General features: G+C 39.9%; 1 protein-coding gene across 1 annotated transcript in view; it reads left to right on the top strand.

Annotated features, from left to right (window-relative positions):
• FBN2 (fibrillin 2) overlaps positions 1–18,206 on the top strand; it is a 276,012-nt gene that overhangs the window by 196,018 nt on the left and 61,788 nt on the right. Inside the window, exons 26-34 of the mRNA XM_011942098.1 lie at positions 3,774–3,902; positions 4,746–4,871; positions 6,753–6,878; positions 7,298–7,420; positions 7,580–7,705; positions 8,031–8,156; positions 9,825–9,947; positions 12,187–12,309; positions 14,083–14,208. Coding sequence (XP_011797488.1) covers positions 3,774–3,902; positions 4,746–4,871; positions 6,753–6,878; positions 7,298–7,420; positions 7,580–7,705; positions 8,031–8,156; positions 9,825–9,947; positions 12,187–12,309; positions 14,083–14,208 — 1,128 coding nt within the window. The remainder of the gene's footprint in view (positions 1–3,773; positions 3,903–4,745; positions 4,872–6,752; positions 6,879–7,297; positions 7,421–7,579; positions 7,706–8,030; positions 8,157–9,824; positions 9,948–12,186; positions 12,310–14,082; positions 14,209–18,206) is intronic.

Below are 18,206 nucleotides of genomic sequence, written 5' to 3'. Positions count from 1 at the left end.
ACCCAGGAGACGGAGGTTGTGGTGAGCCGAGATCGCGCCATTGCACTCCAACCTGGGCAACAAGGGCAAAATTCAATCTCAAAAAAGAAAAAAAGAAAAAAAGTCTCCTTTATCCCCCACTCCCTCTCTTCCAATGACAGAGAATGAGGTGTAATGCTCTACCTGGATTTGGGGTTACCTCCTCTTTTCCCTCCTTCCCAGCTCCTGCTCTGGGTTGTCTCAGCAGGTTCACTCCTCTCTCTTCTTGCTAGCATCTCCTCCTCTTCTCTGCTCCCTATTCCTCAACTTACACACAGCTTCAAAATATCTCCTCAGCCCTTCTTTTCTTTCAAGCTACCATTCCGTTTTCCTGCTGTTAGGTCTCACCCCCTCTTTCAACCAGCCATTTATTTTGTAATTTTGACTTTTGCCCTCTGTCACCCAGACACATACACGTATGGTTATCTACTCTTGCAAAACATCTTTGTGGTGTTAAAACATCTCTCCTCCTAGATCTCTCTGCTTGCCAAATCTCTCCTTGAGATTTTCTTTTCTCTTAGTTTCTGCGGTATTTTCCGGTTTTGATCGTCCTTCTATCTTGATGATGTTTCTTCTCTAACCTTTACAGATTATTCTTGCCTTTCCCATGCTTGGGTGTTGCCAGAGTCCTCTACTCAGCATTCTTCTGCCTCTCAGAGTTTCATCTGCCATCATGACTTCAGGGATGGCCTCTGCTGAGCTGAATCCCAGATCCTGTCTCTAACTCTCTCTGTTCTTCCTGAGTTTCACTCTCACATTTATAACTTCCTGTCTGGAAAGTTTGTCTTTGTTTTGGTCTTTCTTTGTTCCTCCCCCTACCCTGTACTTTCTCCTACTAGGGACTTCCCTGTATGCATTAGGAGTATAATTTTGAACAGGATTGAAGACCCCAATTGAATTTTGACATCTCTGTCTCCCAAAGTAAAAAAGTTATGCAAATTCTTTCATCAAACCGGCTATTTCAAGTGCCTGTGATATTTCTTCTAGACTGAGGCAGGGTCAGCTCCTCAGGAAACAGACTCCAAGGCAGAGATGAGCATTCAGGAAGTTTACTGGGGCTTGATCTTGGGATGAACAATGAGGAAGGGAAGAGAGGAAAGCAGAAGTCGGCAGAGAAAGAAACTGGGCTGTGATGCAGCCCCAGTGAAGTCCTTAGCCCATGCCACTGGGAGTTCTGGAACTGGGACAGTCCATCAGAGTTGCCTTGAGTAGGGCATGGAAGCCATGCACTTAGGTACCTGCAAGACCAGTCTTGGGATACAGCTACCCAGGGAAGCGGGAAAGAGGTCCTCTTAGGATAGTGGACATCTGAGGGCTTTCTGCCAGCAAAACTCCCAACAGCTGATGGGGCGGGGGAGTAAGTCCTTCTTTCCTGAAGAGGGACCTGGGTGACATGTCACAGTATCTACTATATCACAGACTCCTTCAGGATCTCCCAACCTGTTAAGTCCCCACAGTCAAATCCTTCACTGCCACAACCACCAGGTTAACCATCCAAGCAGGGCTGGATTGTGTAGCTTCCCACTGAACAACTTCCACTGGTATAGGCAGTCCTGGTCCTGGATAAAGAAGGTCAGGGTTCTTCCAGTTCTGACCGCACCTCTTCCTTTGTTGTGAAATTAGCCAAGTTGCTTCATGTCTCTAACGCATTGACAGGGCTGCATTGATCCAGATATAATGTGAAGTTCCGTGGAAAATTGTTGGCTGTCAACTTCACAGCAGGAAAGTCTGGTCTCCTCCCATGCTGGGGGCTTTTAGTGATCCTGTGGGTCCCTCCTGTACCCACGCTCATTGTCAGCCTCTCCAGTCCAGCCAGTCTGTGGCTTACTGCTCCCTGAAATGCTTCCTTTCTCTTCACTGGTACGCTTCATCTCTTGCCTATTTATTCTGTATCTTTAAAGCTAGCATTTCTGTACAGCCTTCAAGAACCTATTCAAAAGCCCACACCCTCCAAATTACCAAGTCTTGGCAGAGCAGAGAAGTTTATATAAACAGAGAGAGAGAGAGAGAGAGAGAGAACATGCACTTTCTATGAGACAGGCACTGTTCTCAGCACTTAACAAATCTTCATTTAATTCTATGAAGTGGATTCTATGACAAATAAGGAAATTGAGGCACAGAGAGACTAAATGATTTTCCCAAGGCCCTATTCTCAGTAGATGACAGACTGGGATTTGTAGCCAGGTATCTGGTTCTAGAATCCATACTGTTTATACTGTGAAACTCCCACTACATCACATTAGCCAGAGATTGTCCCTGTTCCACCCTAGAACACTTTCCTCATATGGCTCTTAATACCAGTTCCTAGATACTGGTAGATAGAAAGAAAATCAATAGACATATTGTTAGCTACTTAATTGAATCAATAAATTCTGTTAAGATGTTTGTTTAAAAGGAAGTATTTACATTTTTTTCGCATGGCCGGTAACGAGGGAAATAAATAAAGACTCTTGTAATTGGAGAAATAAATATGGAAAAACTAAGTAAAAGCTGGCAGAAAGCAAAGACTGAGACCCACCTCTCAAGAGAACATCCACAAATTATGCACTAAATCCTGTGATTTTAAAACTTCAAAATAAATTCATCAAAATAAAGAGATCGTGGTGGAGCATTTTCCCCTATTGACAGATTTTTAGATTAAAAACTTTTGATTTTTGAACTAAAATGTTTGTAAATAGGCCATGTTTTCTTAAACATATTTTATATAGACATGACTTCTCTATTAAAAATCTTAGTTATAAGCATAGGAGATTTCTCAGAGAACCCTGTATTTGAGAGTATAGATACTGAAGATTATTTACTGTAATATATAAAAAGAGAAGACAAATTCACCCACACAGTCCTCACACGATGGTGACAGCTCATGTCACCAAAGGGCTTACTAAATCGATAAGCTCTTTACATCTGAATATGACACAAAAACACAAATTGTGGCACACACCATGGCCCTGCCCTATTTGTGCTTTCTGACTCAGTGTTGGTCCATCGTGGCTGCCTATCTCTCTGGGATCTGCCAGTCCCTCCTGCACAGAGACGGGAGCCCTGCCTTCACACGCTCCAACCTGGGGTGGCATGGGCTAGTGTAGTAGACCAGCACTGTCTTCCAATCACACATGAGGTCATGGGGGCCCGGCTGTCTCATTTACCACCTGCCTCATTCAGCCCATACCACAGTTGCAGGGTTCATCCTTCTGTTAACATTTCTTTCTTTTTCTTTTTCTTTTTTAAGACAGGTTGTGTCTCTGTCACCCAGGCTGGAGTGCAGTGGCACATCATACATCATAGCTCACTGTAGCCTTGACCTCTTGAGCTCAAGCAGTCCTCCCACCTCAGCCTCCCCAATAATTTTTTTTTTTTTTTTTTAAGAGATGGGATCTCCCTGCATTGCCCAGGCTGGTCTCAAACTCCTGGCCTCAAGCAATCCTCCTGCCTGGGCTTCCCCAAGTGCTGAGATTACAGGCATGAGCTACCATGCCCCCCTCTTCTGTTACTATTTCTAAGCCACAAAAAGAAATCCACAATTCAGAATTTTTAAAGGTGAAAAGGCACCATTTGCCTGTTGGTATGACAGTTTTGGCAGTTGGGGAAAGGAATGTGCCTCAGGCCCTAGGCCCTTCTATCTGGATCTACTCAAAACATACCCTTGTACTGTTAGCCACTAATTTCCCCAACATTTCAAGCGTGCAGCACCTTCACGTGGAAGGCCAAGTCTGTCTCATTCAATTTTTAAATTTCTTTTAAACCCTGTGAATTAGACATCGACGAGTGCAGGATTTCTCCTGACCTCTGTGGCAGTGGAATCTGTGTCAATACACCAGGCAGCTTTGAGTGCGAGTGCTTTGAAGGCTATGAAAGCGGGTTCATGATGATGAAGAACTGCATGGGTAAGCACCGTGAGCTCTTCCTTGCCAGGTTGAAGCCATACTAGCACAGACTCATTCGTGTGCATGACCTTTGCTTATCTTCGGGCTGTGAACGGCATGCGTGGCCAGGCTCTTTGGTGAGAGAGAGGAGAGATTTAAATGTCAGATGTGGTGAGAGAGAGAAGAGATTTAAATGTCAGACGGGAAATGTGCTCCTGGATAGCTCTCAAGGAGCCCCAACCTCTTGGCGCCTTCATGGCAATGAGATATTCAGATTGGATCCTGTTTATTCATAGAATCTAAAATCACACAGACTAGTTACTTAGGTGGGACTCATTTAAAATACATGGCATCATGTGGTGGCCCCAAGATTTGTATTCAGTCATGCCAATCCCAGGTTATTGCTCTTATTTGTGTACTATTACAAACCCTTTTGGTATTCCCAACCTTTTAGCCCACTGTTTAATTTTCAGTACAATATAGGACTTACCTCATAGGATATAGTAGGTTATAAATCTAAGATTTTCCTTCACTCTGATTAGTGTTATAAACACGAGAATAACTGACAACAATACATCATGAGTCTGGGGTGATATAGAGCAAATATTATTTATTTCTACCCCTTATGAGCCTGCTCATTTCATGCAATTAAATTTCTTGAAAGCTTACTACCTTTAAGAGTAGAATGTTTAGTTTTTCAGTTGGTTGTAGGAAAAGTGAGGAAAGCATTATCCCATCTCCCATGAGCATATCTCTTACACTGACTCACACTCTCCCATCAGATAGTATTCTTTCTCCCACGCTATATGTGTGAATATTTTTCCCTCAGTGTTCTTTAATGGATCTCACGTTTTTACCTTTCAGACATTGACGAATGTGAACGTAACCCTCTCCTTTGTAGGGGTGGCACCTGTGTGAACACTGAGGGCAGCTTTCAGTGTGACTGCCCACTGGGACACGAGCTGTCACCATCCCGTGAGGACTGTGTGGGTGAGTTTATCTCCTCAGCACATAAACCTGCCCAGCACAACTGGTAAAGAGCAGGGATCAGTTCTGACAAACCTGTTGTTTGAGGAGCACATGAAATCTAGCTTATTAAAAGGTGGAAATTGAGATTCCCTACATCTGGACACAGGCTGTGTCTTTAGTGGAGGCTTGGGTGACACTCTCGAATGAGCTGGCATTCCTCTGGTTGGCCTCTTTTTTTACTGCAAGCCACGTGATTGGTGAGGAGCCCTGTGGATGTCCCTGTGGTTGTCCCTGTGGTGTCATCCTCCATTAGGAAGAAATGGGAAAGCTGCCCTGTGCATTGTGCAGCTTTGCCCAGTGTCTTCCCATCTACTCAGGCAGACTCCACTCTGCGCCCCTGTGCCTGCTCACAGAGCAGCTTGCGTGTGTGTGAACACGGTGCTCCCTTAACCCACTTCTCAGGGAAACACTGGGTTTCTTTATCTGCCCTGAGCTCTGTAGGGGTGCCAGAAAGGATATAAGAAGGCTAATGACTGGTCTTTGGACATTGCAACCTGTTGCTTTTCGTAATACATGAAGGTCTCTGGAATTACTGTGTTCTAGTATACTGGCTTTAAAACTTTGATTTAGCCAGAAAGCATGTTCTTTACAGGAAATCTTTCTTAAAACCATAAGCAAATAAGACAGCCTAAAATAGAACAGATTGCACACTAAATTTCAAATCATAATTTGAGCACACCTTTCTAATACACATATTTATTTATAAGCCATATGTATTGCTTTGCTAGTATATGAGGTGAATTTTATTGTAGATTAAATGGATATTTTAAAGTGATAAATGAAAAGGTTTTTAATGTTCTTACTTCATTTTAATAGTGGTATAAAAGGCTTTTTCACACTAATAATTCCAGAATATTTATTCATGGTTGTACATATTGAGGTACAGTGAGTCACAGATCTAAGTTTACTTTGTTACTTAGTTTTCATGGATCTTACAGCTTAAAAGAGTATAAAGGAACAATGCAGAATACAAAATGTATATTTCTGTATAATATACACTTAGTGATCATAAGCGTAAACCCATGCCATATAATCTTGGTTATTTTGAGAATTTGGAATGAATTTCTGGTTATATCTGATTATATTGTCACTGTTTTTTATGTTATCTTACACCTGACAAGTAGTTTACATAAGGAAGCATATCACTCTGCCATTTTCTTCTGTTATCTTGTGCTTACATTATTGGTACTAGTTTATTTTTAAGGCACCTGCCCATATTATAGGGGTTAGTTTATTTTAAAACAGGCAGTGTGATTTGTAGATTACTATCCCGACACACGAAGCATAACACAGTGTAAACAATTAAACACGAGAAGGCGCTATTGTCATGCCTCTGTCTTGTGGAACCATCAGTCTTCCATCAGGATACTTCAAATCATGCAGGCAACACTTCACCATCTAATATAGACCAGGTGAGCATACCAGTATAAGTTCATATATTAAGTAGTATTTAGCTTCAGTTCTGGCATGTGTGCAATCTGTGCGGTCTAACATGATAGTCACTAGCCACATGTGGCTATGTAAACTCAGTTAAAATTAAATTACATTAAATATTCCTCTGTTATACTGTCCATATTTCCAGTACTCGGTAGCACATGCAGCTGTGTATTAGACCACATAGATATGGGAACAGTTGCATCATTGTAGAAAGCTTTACTCAACAGTACTGTTGTAGATGGAAATAGAGATTCCAGCATTTTCTTTCAATCCCCCAGGAGAACATTTCACTTCCCCATGAAGTACACAAACCCCTTTGGAGACCACTGCTCTGGTGAAGCACCTTTCTGATGGCTGTAGTGATTTGATACTGTATAAAGCATTAATTCTTTGTATCTTTTATAGATATTAATGAATGCTCCCTGAGTGACAATCTCTGCAGAAATGGAAAATGTGTGAACATGATTGGAACCTATCAGTGCTCTTGCAATCCTGGATATCAGGCCACGCCAGACCGCCAGGGCTGTACAGGTAAGGGGAGACCAAGCAGGCCTGAAACTCATATATCTCAAATCAGCCTAGGAAAACTTTTGGCACTGAATTATAATGAAGCTTATGCAAATCCTTTGTCCTGAAAATGAATGTAAGACTGGGGGCAGATCTCAGATATTTTGTTGGTCTTGCAGCAGACTCACTCATCTTAATGTAGAAAATGCTCTAATCCCCATAGTTCTTCCATTTCCGAATTATTTCATCTTAGGGTACTGCAGTTAAACATGGAATGCTGCCTAAAATGAAGTTAAAAGAACTAAGGAGGATGATGTTCAATCAACACACATAGTGGGGAGAAAAATTCAAAGCCACGTTAGCATTATCTGTTTAAAAAGAAGAAAACTCCTTTTAAGGAAGCAGACCTAACAAGTAATGTGGTTGCGTTGCTGTTTTCACAGATATTGATGAATGTATGATAATGAACGGAGGCTGTGACACCCAGTGCACAAATTCAGAGGGAAGCTACGAATGCAGCTGCAGTGAGGGTTATGCCCTGATGCCAGATGGGAGATCGTGTGCAGGTATAGAAAGGAAAACACATAGGCTTTGTACATCTAGTTAATTTTTTCTTGAAAATATGGCTGTAGATATTACCCAGTGGAACCAGATAGAAAATGAAAGCATTTGAGATTGATGAATGACATTTTTATTTTCATTTGATGCTAATTTTGTATCATCAGACATTGATGAATGTGAAAACAATCCTGATATCTGTGATGGCGGTCAGTGTACCAACATTCCTGGAGAGTATCGCTGCCTCTGCTATGATGGCTTCATGGCTTCCATGGACATGAAAACATGCATTGGTGGGTATCATAAGAAAGGATAAACATTTATACACACACGTGCATACACACCCACATGCACACACAAGCATGATAAAAGGAAGGCTTTTTCAGTTGTTATTTTAAAAATTCAAATCATTTTACTAGAACTATAAAATCTCAGGAAGAATTACTTTTAAAAATCCCTAAAGGCAGATAGTGTATTTATCTGTAACACGATGATTTGCAGATGGATTGTATTTTAGATCTCACCTGTGTATTTCAGTATTATGCTATTCAGTGTAGAAGATAGCTTTTAAATTACTGTGATGAACACCTACTAAGATATTGAAAATAAATTTTCTAGATGTGAATGAATGTGACCTAAATTCAAATATCTGCATGTTTGGGGAATGTGAGAACACAAAGGGGTCCTTCATCTGCCACTGTCAGCTGGGTCACTCAGTGAAGAAGGGGACCACAGGATGTACAGGTAGGTTTCAAGCTTGTGTTCTCTGTGTTTCAGCTTCTCAGATGTCAAAGGCCAACTTTCAGCATTGTTTGTTTTCTGGCATCCCTTAGGCCGGTTACCTGCCACCAGGCTGTGACTGTGTGTGTAGGATGAGTGTGTGACCCATAGCCTGTGTGATGGATTTGGCTGGTCTCTGTGGTAGCACACTGTCTGAGCCACCCACCGGGAGGCTGACTGTGGGCTGTGACAGAGAGTGAGTGAGTGAGTGAGAGTGCAGTCCGGTTCCCGTGGCCCTGACCGCTAATGGTGGCTCATGCAGCAGCAGTCACTTTCTGAGTATGACTGCTGCCCACATGGAAGACATTCATGAACAAAGAGCACCAAAAGACCCGGGATCCCAGTTGCCATTTACCTCTGCACTTCTTTTAAACTAGTAAAAATTAATCTTAAGTTTCATTGAGACCCTTTCCCTTTCTTCCTTTCTCCCATATTTTCCTTTCTTGTTTGCTCTTCTCTGTTTGCTTTTGTCTTCTCTCTGCCCAAATTGCCTTTCTCTTTTTTCTCTCTTCACTTTCCTTCTTTGCTCACTTCACCCACTTTGTCTTTTGTTCCCTTTCTCTACTAATTAGTTTTAGCCTTTTGCATGCAAGTGGGGCTGGGATGTGCCGGGGTCAAGGTTTTGGATCATGTATTCCTCAGTGTTCAATTTAAGACTTATGTATGATATTTTTTCAAGGCAGGTGGTGGAAGACTTAGAAGGCAACCCAGCCCTTAAGCTGACCCCTCCATTAAGGGACAGATTATAAAAGAAGGTGTTCTCTGCATGTTCACCACTGACAGGGTTGATGTGAAGCCAACAGAGAGAGAGACAGAGAGAGAGAGTGTGTTTGTGTGTGTGTGTGTGATTTCAGCATCTGTAATATGTAATCATTGAACTAGATGGAACACATTACTATTTATAGTCAAGAAAGCTTTGGAGAACCAAATCTACATAGGTTATACATACATATATAAGGATATGTGTGTGTGTGTACAGACAAACAAATACACACATGCACACACACTGGCGAAAGCATCTGGCTGCTTTCCAGATAACATTCCCAGTGAATATCTTTCTGTAATCTCACATAGAAGAAATAAAAATAAACACCTAAATTATAGTTTTTTTAATTCTATAAAATATTTATATTGATTTTTAAAATGACAAATGATCACATAATTTTAAAAAGAGAATAAACTTACTTTTTTAAAAAAGTTGGATTCTTATCTTCGTGAAAAATATGTAATAAATATCAATAGGAAGGAATAGCACTGTCTATCATTGGAAATAAGATTTCTCTTGATCTGTAATCGAATGTCCTCTTTATGGAGCTGTGTCTGAGTCTGGACAGGGAAGAAGGCCCCAGGATGACACACGTACCTGCCAGGGAGCAACGCTGCTGTGTCTTACCTCTCTTCTACTGGAAAGTGGCTGACAGTTCTTTCTAGGGAAGAACTCATATTTTACTAGGATCATGAATTTTCCAAATCCTCTTGCAGTCTACAAAACTTAAGAATAAAAGTTAGGCTACCATTTTCTCCATACAGTTGCATCTTTACTTTAAAATGTTACCTATACAAAAATATACCTGGAAGGAGAATTAATTAGTTTGTATTTTTATTTTCTTCTTATGAATTATGGTTTCTCAGATGTGGATGAGTGTGAAATTGGTGCTCATAACTGCGACATGCATGCTTCATGTCTCAATATCCCAGGAAGCTTCAAATGTAGCTGCAGAGAAGGCTGGATTGGAAATGGCATCAAGTGTATTGGTGAGTTTGCAAATGTAAATATCCTTTGCTAAGGCACAGATTTTTAAAGGCTCTTTTTGGCACAATTGTAGAATCATGCTCTTCGCTTTTATTAATGCCCTTATAAAAAGGCTATCTTAGTTGCAAGGTAATTCCTGCCTAAGAGTTTCCTTTACCCTTATCAAAATTTCAACAGTATGCCTTGGCAGCTGTTTTTTAGTGTGTTGTTGTTCAGTAAAAAATTGATATGCAGCTGGCGATCCAAACACAGCTGTATGATGAAAAATGACTAGTATGTTCCTCCAATCTTTTCAAAGAAGTAATCAGTGAGATTTAAAATCCAGTGAAATAAATGGAGGGCAATAAAAGATTTTTTCAGATAACCTAAGTTTGTAGTAAGTCAACAATACCAGCATCTTATTAGAAAATAGAATTCTTCTTACAGGAAATTCTAAATGCTTTCTTGGATTCCAAGAGGTCTTATTTGAAGAAAAAAAATGGACAATTTCTTCAAGTTTTATGGTTCTTGAGCCAGAGTCTAAGAAGAAGTGTTTTATATCTGAGAGGCAAGGGACTAGAATATACCCTGAGTGTCATTCACAGTTCTGTGTAATATGCTTAGTGTTTCACTTGCCTTACAATAAAGCATTTTTCCAACTGGCAAGAATTTCCAGGTCAATTTAAAACAGAAAAGAAAGCAAGCTAAACTCACTTCCCCCGATAACTTACAAAAAACGTATAGACCCACAGTAAGGATTAAAAAACAGCTTTAAGATCTCTTACCAAAACTATAAGTTAATTTGAATATATACTTTTTTATCCATTCAAATATTTCATACTTATTAAAAGTTTATGTGCTGACTATAGAATTTGAAGTATCAGAGCTTCCAAATAACTACTAAATAACATCTTGCAATGGCTTAGTGAAGCGCCAGCCTCTAGTCCAGCCATCTTTCCAGGGTTACTATCATAACTTTTCAACCATGCCCTCATTCCCATTTTTGTAGCCCCATGTGCCTACACCTTTTCTCTTTTCAGCCTCCCATTTTTGTGCTTCTTGTCCATCTGTCATTTTGGCTAAGTATTGCAAAACAGCCTGCCTCTGATACAAGACATTCAGCTGTGTCCAGCCTCCTGTGCTCCAGGATGTCACCCAAATTCATCCTCTTCTTTACATCTTCTTTCCTCTACTTTAGTCCCAACCAGAGAGAGCAAAGAGAGTCTCTCTGTGCTCTCTGTCTCTCTCTCTCTCTCTATCTGTCTCTCTCTCTCATGTGCCCTCGCTCTTGGTGTCTGCTGAATGTTAAAAGAACCCCCCTCTGGTATGTTGGCTTGTTCCCTCTCTGTCCCTCCTGCAATCCATTCTCCACGTAGCAGCAGGAGCGTGGATTCGATCTCTTCATAGTCTTCATTCTAGCCCATTGAATTCAGGATAAAATGCATCTTCCCTCCCTTGGCTGTGGGTTTCCATTGTCTTTCTAGCTTAATTGTCCATCACCCTCTGTCTGGTGTATTCTGCTTTGCCACTGTAACCTCCTTTCATTTCTTCAGTCACACTGAGCTCATTTCCTCCTTGGTGTCTTACCATGCGCTCCTCTCTCTGGAAGGAATACCCTTCCCCACCTCTGTTTAGCAAGTTAAGCCTTTCTCATCCTCAGGTCTGACGTTTACTAAAAACTACTTCCTCAAAGGGGGCATCTTTGTTCCTGCAGCCCAAATAGGATGCCCTTTTTATTCTCTCATGACACCTTGTAACTTTTCTTCATGGCACATATAGCAAGATTTAATTGTTTTCTGTGTTTAACATCTGTCTTTTCTACTAGACTAAGGGTTCCATGAGGTCAAGAATCATATCTCTGTTTCCTCATCTATTAAATAAACTGGAAAACTGTTTGTTAATTTTCCTGTTCTGAAATTCAGTATCACCTTCAGAATTGATCCTTTTACTGATAAGGAAACCACTAATAAAATTCACCCTCAGTAGAAGTCAGAATGAGATCTAACACTAGTTTGCTTTAAGCTGTTAAAAAAATTCATGTTGACTATATATCTCACAAAATGCTTGAGTTCATAATTTTGGCCCACATTTATTGTATGGACATTGGATATTGGGTCTGAGAGCTTAGTGAATTGGAACTGTGATCCTGCAAACTAAAATGCATGCCATTTGTCCAGTTTATATGTAAATTAAGGCAAACTCTCCTTCCAGGTGCTTAAATGTTGCATTTTCATTTCTGAACTTTTTTGCTGTGTTCTGCAGATCTGGATGAATGTTCTAATGGAACCCACCAGTGTAGCATCAATGCTCAGTGTGTAAATACCCCAGGCTCATACCGCTGTGCCTGCTCCGAAGGTTTCACTGGAGATGGCTTTACCTGCTCAGGTGGGTGATAGTCCTGAGGTGTGCTCTGATGGGATCGTCATAGAACACTATATGCTTCCTTATTTGAAGAAAATTATAGCTAAAGGAGACAAAAGTAGCTACTTCTTTTTTTAAACTTGACCTGCAGGTGACTATGTATCTTTCTCTTACACTAAACACAAAAATCTGAACGACTTTCCAGATATATTGTTGAAAGTTTTCAAATAAAGGCATTTGTAACAATCATGTACTGTTAATGATTTGCCATTTTATCTTACTTATTTGTAACATGGTGGTTAAAAAATCGCAGCCTTTGTCTGGATCAGACTACCTGGGTTCAAATCTTGCCTATGCCATTTTTTGCCTGTAACTGTAAGTGAATTGCTTAACTTGTCTGGCCTGATTTAAAATGAAATAGTAATAATACAATTTTCTTTTCTTCTTTTTTATTCCTAAATGAATGGCATGGGAAAACTGTTCAGCTTTTTGAGATAGAATATATGACCTATCCGATCACTGCTATTTAATGTGTTTATCAAAGTCTCAGTAGTTTATCACATGACATTGAAAGGATTAAATGGAATAATACAAATAAAGGACTTAGAAGAACACATCACAAAATTTCAGTAAATATTAGCTTCTATTTAGCTTCTATTCATTCATATTCTTTGAGGATAAAGCATCCTCTCATTATATGCATGTATAAGACTAGATAATCTTGCTGGACATAAAGTTGAATAATTTTCAGTTTATAAAGTAAGTGTTTCTCAGTTGATTTTCAGTACACATTTTAAACCCATAATTAAAGGATAGACTAAATTATTTTCTAAACCCATAATTAAAGGATAGACTAAATTATTTTCTAATTTTTGACTTCAAAAATGCAGCCTCATCATTTTCAGATGCCTGTTTAAGGAAATGTGTTTATTCAATTTTAAAGCTTCATTACTTGTAGTCCTAGATATTGCATCTTTCCTGGCACTTCTCCGCACTATGGTGTCAAGGAAAGAGCATGGCTTTCAAGTCAGACACATCTGCAATCAGATCCTGACTCAGTCAACATGTATTATTACCTTGGTGTGGCTCTGTCAGCTTACTTGGATGCTCTTAGCCACAGGTTCTTCCCTTCTAAACCTCAGGAGATTGGTGAATTCAGTGAAAAAATGCATGTCAGGCAACCAGCACAGCACATGGCAAATGACACCCTCACTAAACATTGATTTTTCCTTCCCTCTTATTCCATTTGATATAATTAAATTATCTTTAAGGTCTATGAGTAATGTCCATTTGTGTAATTAAGATAGAAGTATTTTTTATAAGATTATGACATGAAAGAAACTTTCCCCATTCCCATAGTGTCTCTAGTTTGCTTTTAAACACTTGAACTAGTGAAAAAGCAAGTTGTTTATTCGAATACTGTAATTTTCTCAGTGATCACTATTTTAAGGTTAATTCCAGTGTTTTTCATATCTTAAATAATGTTGGCATACCACTGACAAGAGAAGGCAAATGTGAGAGACGTCTGCATTTCTCCTATTAATAATATTACAATCGAATGTTAGGGTGCAGGTTAAATAGCTTTTCTTTAATTATATTACAATTGAATGTTGGGGGAGCAGGATAAATAGACTTTCTCTCAGGTTGATACCCTCCTTTAAGTGAATGTGGTTAACTATTGTTTCATGTTAATGAGCATTAAGTCAAGCCAGTAAAACTGATCTATTTATAGGGCAGGGAGAAAATATGTCATGAAATTTGGAACTTGACAGAGATGGAATTTCCTTTTTTGTGCAGATGTTGATGAGTGTGCGGAAAACATAAACCTCTGTGAGAACGGACAGTGCCTTAATGTCCCGGGTGCATATCGCTGCGAGTGTGAGATGGGCTTCACTCCAGCCTCAGACAGCAGATCCTGCCAAGGTGGGTCACCCGGATTTCAACTCATTTTCAAGTTGGATCAACCACAGCAAATGAAACCACAACAAGGGCTGGAACAAGCTCCACCTGGAAGCAGAATACATAGCACATGCTGCACATATAAAAGTCGTTCGTTTAAGCATGGATTATTTTGCCCAATGAATAATGATGAAGGCAGCTTTCATCTCTTATGAAGTTTTCCTGGCCGAGAGCCAGTAGTTGGAAGTTTGGCTCATTCTTTTTTTTTTTTTTAACCATTTTTTCTCTTCTTTCTTTTTTATCAGTAAATGAATGACATGTGGAGAAACTATTCAGCTTTTAAAATATGCTCCATTACTTGTCTCAACCACCACTATTTATTGTGTTTATCAAAATCATAAAAAGCTCATTTTTGGCATTTACCTTCATGGTTGAGACTTCTGTCTGTATGTCTGGGAATGGAAGTCCTCTTCAGGGATTCAGCAAGGGCTGTACTTTTGCTTAATACTAGTGATTCCTTATTCTAAGTGATGGCAACATCCCCCTTTCCTAGAAATGGGTCTTTGTGCCTAGTATGATATCTTTCCAAGAAAAAGAATTTGGATTTTCTATTAAATTAGAAACTCAATTCACATTATATATAGTTTGAGCCATCATTGTGTTATGAATAGGGACTATATGAAAATATAAATGAAGAAAGGAGAGATTGAAAATAATTTATACACCATAGGGCTTCAGCAGAATTTATGATTCACAGAAAACCTTTAAAAAAACTCAGTTTGGGCCAGGCGTGGTGTCTCACGCCTATAATCCCAGCTCTTTGGGAGGCCAAGGTGGGTGGATCACCTGAGGTCGGGAGTTCGAGACCAGCCTGACCAACATGGAGAAACCCCGTCTCTACTAAAAATACAAAATTAGCCAGGTGTGGTAGCTCGTGCCTGTAATCCCAGCTACTCAGGAGGCAGAGGCAGGAGAATTGCTTGAACCCTGGAGGTGGAGGTTGTGGTGAGCCGAGATTGTGCCGTTGCACTCCAGACTGGGCAGCAAGAGTGAAACTCTGTCTCAAAACAAAACAAAGCAAAAATAAACAACAAAGAAACTCAGTTTGCCAGTCATGCAGCCTCATAGAGAAAAAAAAAAAAAAAAAAAAACTAACTGCTGAGCAAAAATGATAAAATGAAAACAGATTTAAAAACTTCCCCCTACATCAGTATCTAACCAAATGAACAGAAATGGCAAGTACTGGCACATGTGCGCACACACACACACACACACACACATAAACACACAATTCATCAGTGTCAACCAAACAAGACCAAATGATACACCCTGCAGTGGTTCAGAGTGGAGCCCAACTCTGCTCCACCATCAGAAGTGGCCCTGAAGAAAGAAAGTGAGCCAAAATTTCATGAAATTCTTCAGAAAGAGCAACAAATGTGGAGAGACTCAGAAACAGGGGATGAACAGTTGGCCCTAGGGAAGATGAAGTTAGAAACTGAAAGCATTCATATTTCTACGTTGACCCACAATATTGGGCAGAATCTAATCCATTTTATACAAGGTGACTTAGGGTAAGTTCCTTTTTTTCTCAGTCCTGATTTCTTCTAAGCACTGAAGTTTAGTAGTAGAATTAATGGAAAATGTGAATCAATGTAAATGTGTAATGACATGATTTATTATCTACATCAGTTTGACAAGAGTTAGTGGGAGAAGGAACAGGTCAGCAGTAGCCACTTTCACCAACGTAAATTGTTTATACCTAGACAGGATTTTTCCTTCGTAATTGTGTATTACTTTATGGGTAGCACAGGCCCTTTCAGAACTTCCCTCTCCCCCAAGATGGTGCTAAATAGTTACTGTTTACTATACTTCCTTCACATCTAGTTTTCTCATATGTCATTACCACAGAGAGAAACTCGTAACTGACGGGGCAGCTGAGGGTTGGCACACCTGTAGTTCACCCTCAGTTGGACCCTCTGCTCCATTCAGCTGAACGCCATCTTTTGAAATCCAAAAAATGGAATTCCATGGTTCTGGCCATTCCCCTTGTTTTTCTCTCCTCTCCACAAGGTCTGGCTCATCTGGACAGTTTCTGCTGAATTTTCTAATTGAATCCCTTGTTGTCTACCCATCTTATTATAAGTACATGATCCTCTGATGACCATTTTCCACCACAAAGTCTCAGAATTTCTATAGAATTCAAAAAATTATTGAAGTTGGCAATTTCCCAGTAATCTCCACCAAAATGAGGGAATATAAAACCTGGAGGAACCCCTGCAGGAACATGATAGAGGACTCCGTTAAATGGAACAGACCTACATACAGACCATTTTCTATAATTTCTAAAGAGGAAGCGAAGGCCAAGTTCATCAACCTAGAGCCCACGGGAGCTCTCCCCATTAATCTTCTCTCCCTCCACCTTATGAAACTTTGGGCGACTGAATACAGCTTTAATGAAACCGAAACCAGCTGTCTTTCACATAAGCTCTGATAAAGAAGGAAAGATATCAAGCGATGTTATTTAAACTGTACTAAAGTAAACAGAAGCTCTTGAAAGAGCAGGCCAAGTAGTGTGTATACAAGCTGAAAAATAAACAGTAGCAACTATACGGGCATCCTATGAAAACAAAAGGAAGAAAAACACAAAAACAGCTAAAGAACCAACCCACGATGGAAGAAAACTCCTCAAGAAATAAAACAAATTTTCCATAGGTACTTTATGCCATATATGATCTTAATAAAATCATAAATGTAGTTGAACAAGCTTATGGAGATTATAAAAGCTATAGAGTAAAAGGGAGATTGTAGAATCAAGGGAAATAAGAAATGGGGACCAATACAGCAAAATAAGAGGACTATTAAATAAAAACAGCAAAAACCAGAAGACATACAGATGAAAATGTAATTGCTAGCATAGAGAAGGGGCCTGAGATAATAACAGTGGAAAAAAGAGGAAAGAGAAATTAACACTACTAGAGAAAAGACAAAAACTATAAACATCAGTATAATTGGTGTCGCTGAAGAGAACCCAAAAAATCAACTAGAAAAAAAAAACTACTAAACAACCAAACATTTTCGTGCAGTCGAACAAAGAACGAAATATACAAAGCCCAAATTGTAAGACAAAGACAGATTTACTACGTTTGTGAGTCATAGGAGAAGGATTGAAGAATTCAGATAGAAAAGGCAACACATCTCATGTGCAAAGACACACATGGGCTCAAAATAAAAGGATGGAGGAATATTTACCAAGCAAACAGAAAGAAAAAAAAAAGCAAGAGATTGCAATCCTAGTCTCTGATAAAACAGACTTTAAACCAACAAAGATCAAAAGAGACAAAGAAGGGCATTACATAATGGTAAAGGGATCAATGGAACAAGAAGAGCTAACTAGCCTAAATATATCTGCACCCAATACAGGAGCACCCAGATCCATAAAGCAAGTTCTTAGAGACGTACAAAGAGACTTAGACTCCCACACAATAACAGTGGGAGACTTTAACACCCCACTGTCAATATCAGACAGATCAACGAGACAGAAAATAAAGGATATTCAGGATTTGAACTCAGCTCTGGACCAAGTGGACCTAATAGAGATCTACAGAACTCTCCACCCCAAATCAACAAAATATACATTCTTCTCAGCACAACATCGCACTTATTCTAAAACTGACCACATGATGAGACGTAAAACACTCCTCAGCAAATGCGAAAGAATGAAAGTAATAACAAACAGTCTCTCAGACCACAATGCAACCAAATTAGAACTCAGGATTAAGAAACTCACTCATGGCCAGGCACAGTGATTCATGCCTGTAATCCTAACACTTTGGGAGGCCAAGGCTGGCAGATCATGAGGTCAGGAGATCGAGACCATACTGGCTAACACGGTGAAACCTCATCTCTACTAAAAATACAAAAAACATTAGCGGGGCATGGTGGCGTGTGCCTTCAGTCCCAGCTACTCAGGAGGCTGAGGCAGTAGAATGGCTTAAACCCAGGAGGCAGAGCTTGCAGTGAGC

Source organism: Colobus angolensis, unplaced genomic scaffold (assembly GCF_000951035.1).
Source record: "Colobus angolensis palliatus isolate OR3802 unplaced genomic scaffold, Cang.pa_1.0 Scaffold206, whole genome shotgun sequence".
NCBI lineage: Eukaryota > Metazoa > Chordata > Mammalia > Primates > Cercopithecidae > Colobus > Colobus angolensis.
Note: the sequence above shows the minus strand (reverse complement) of the source record. Positions and strands in the feature narration are given on the sequence as shown.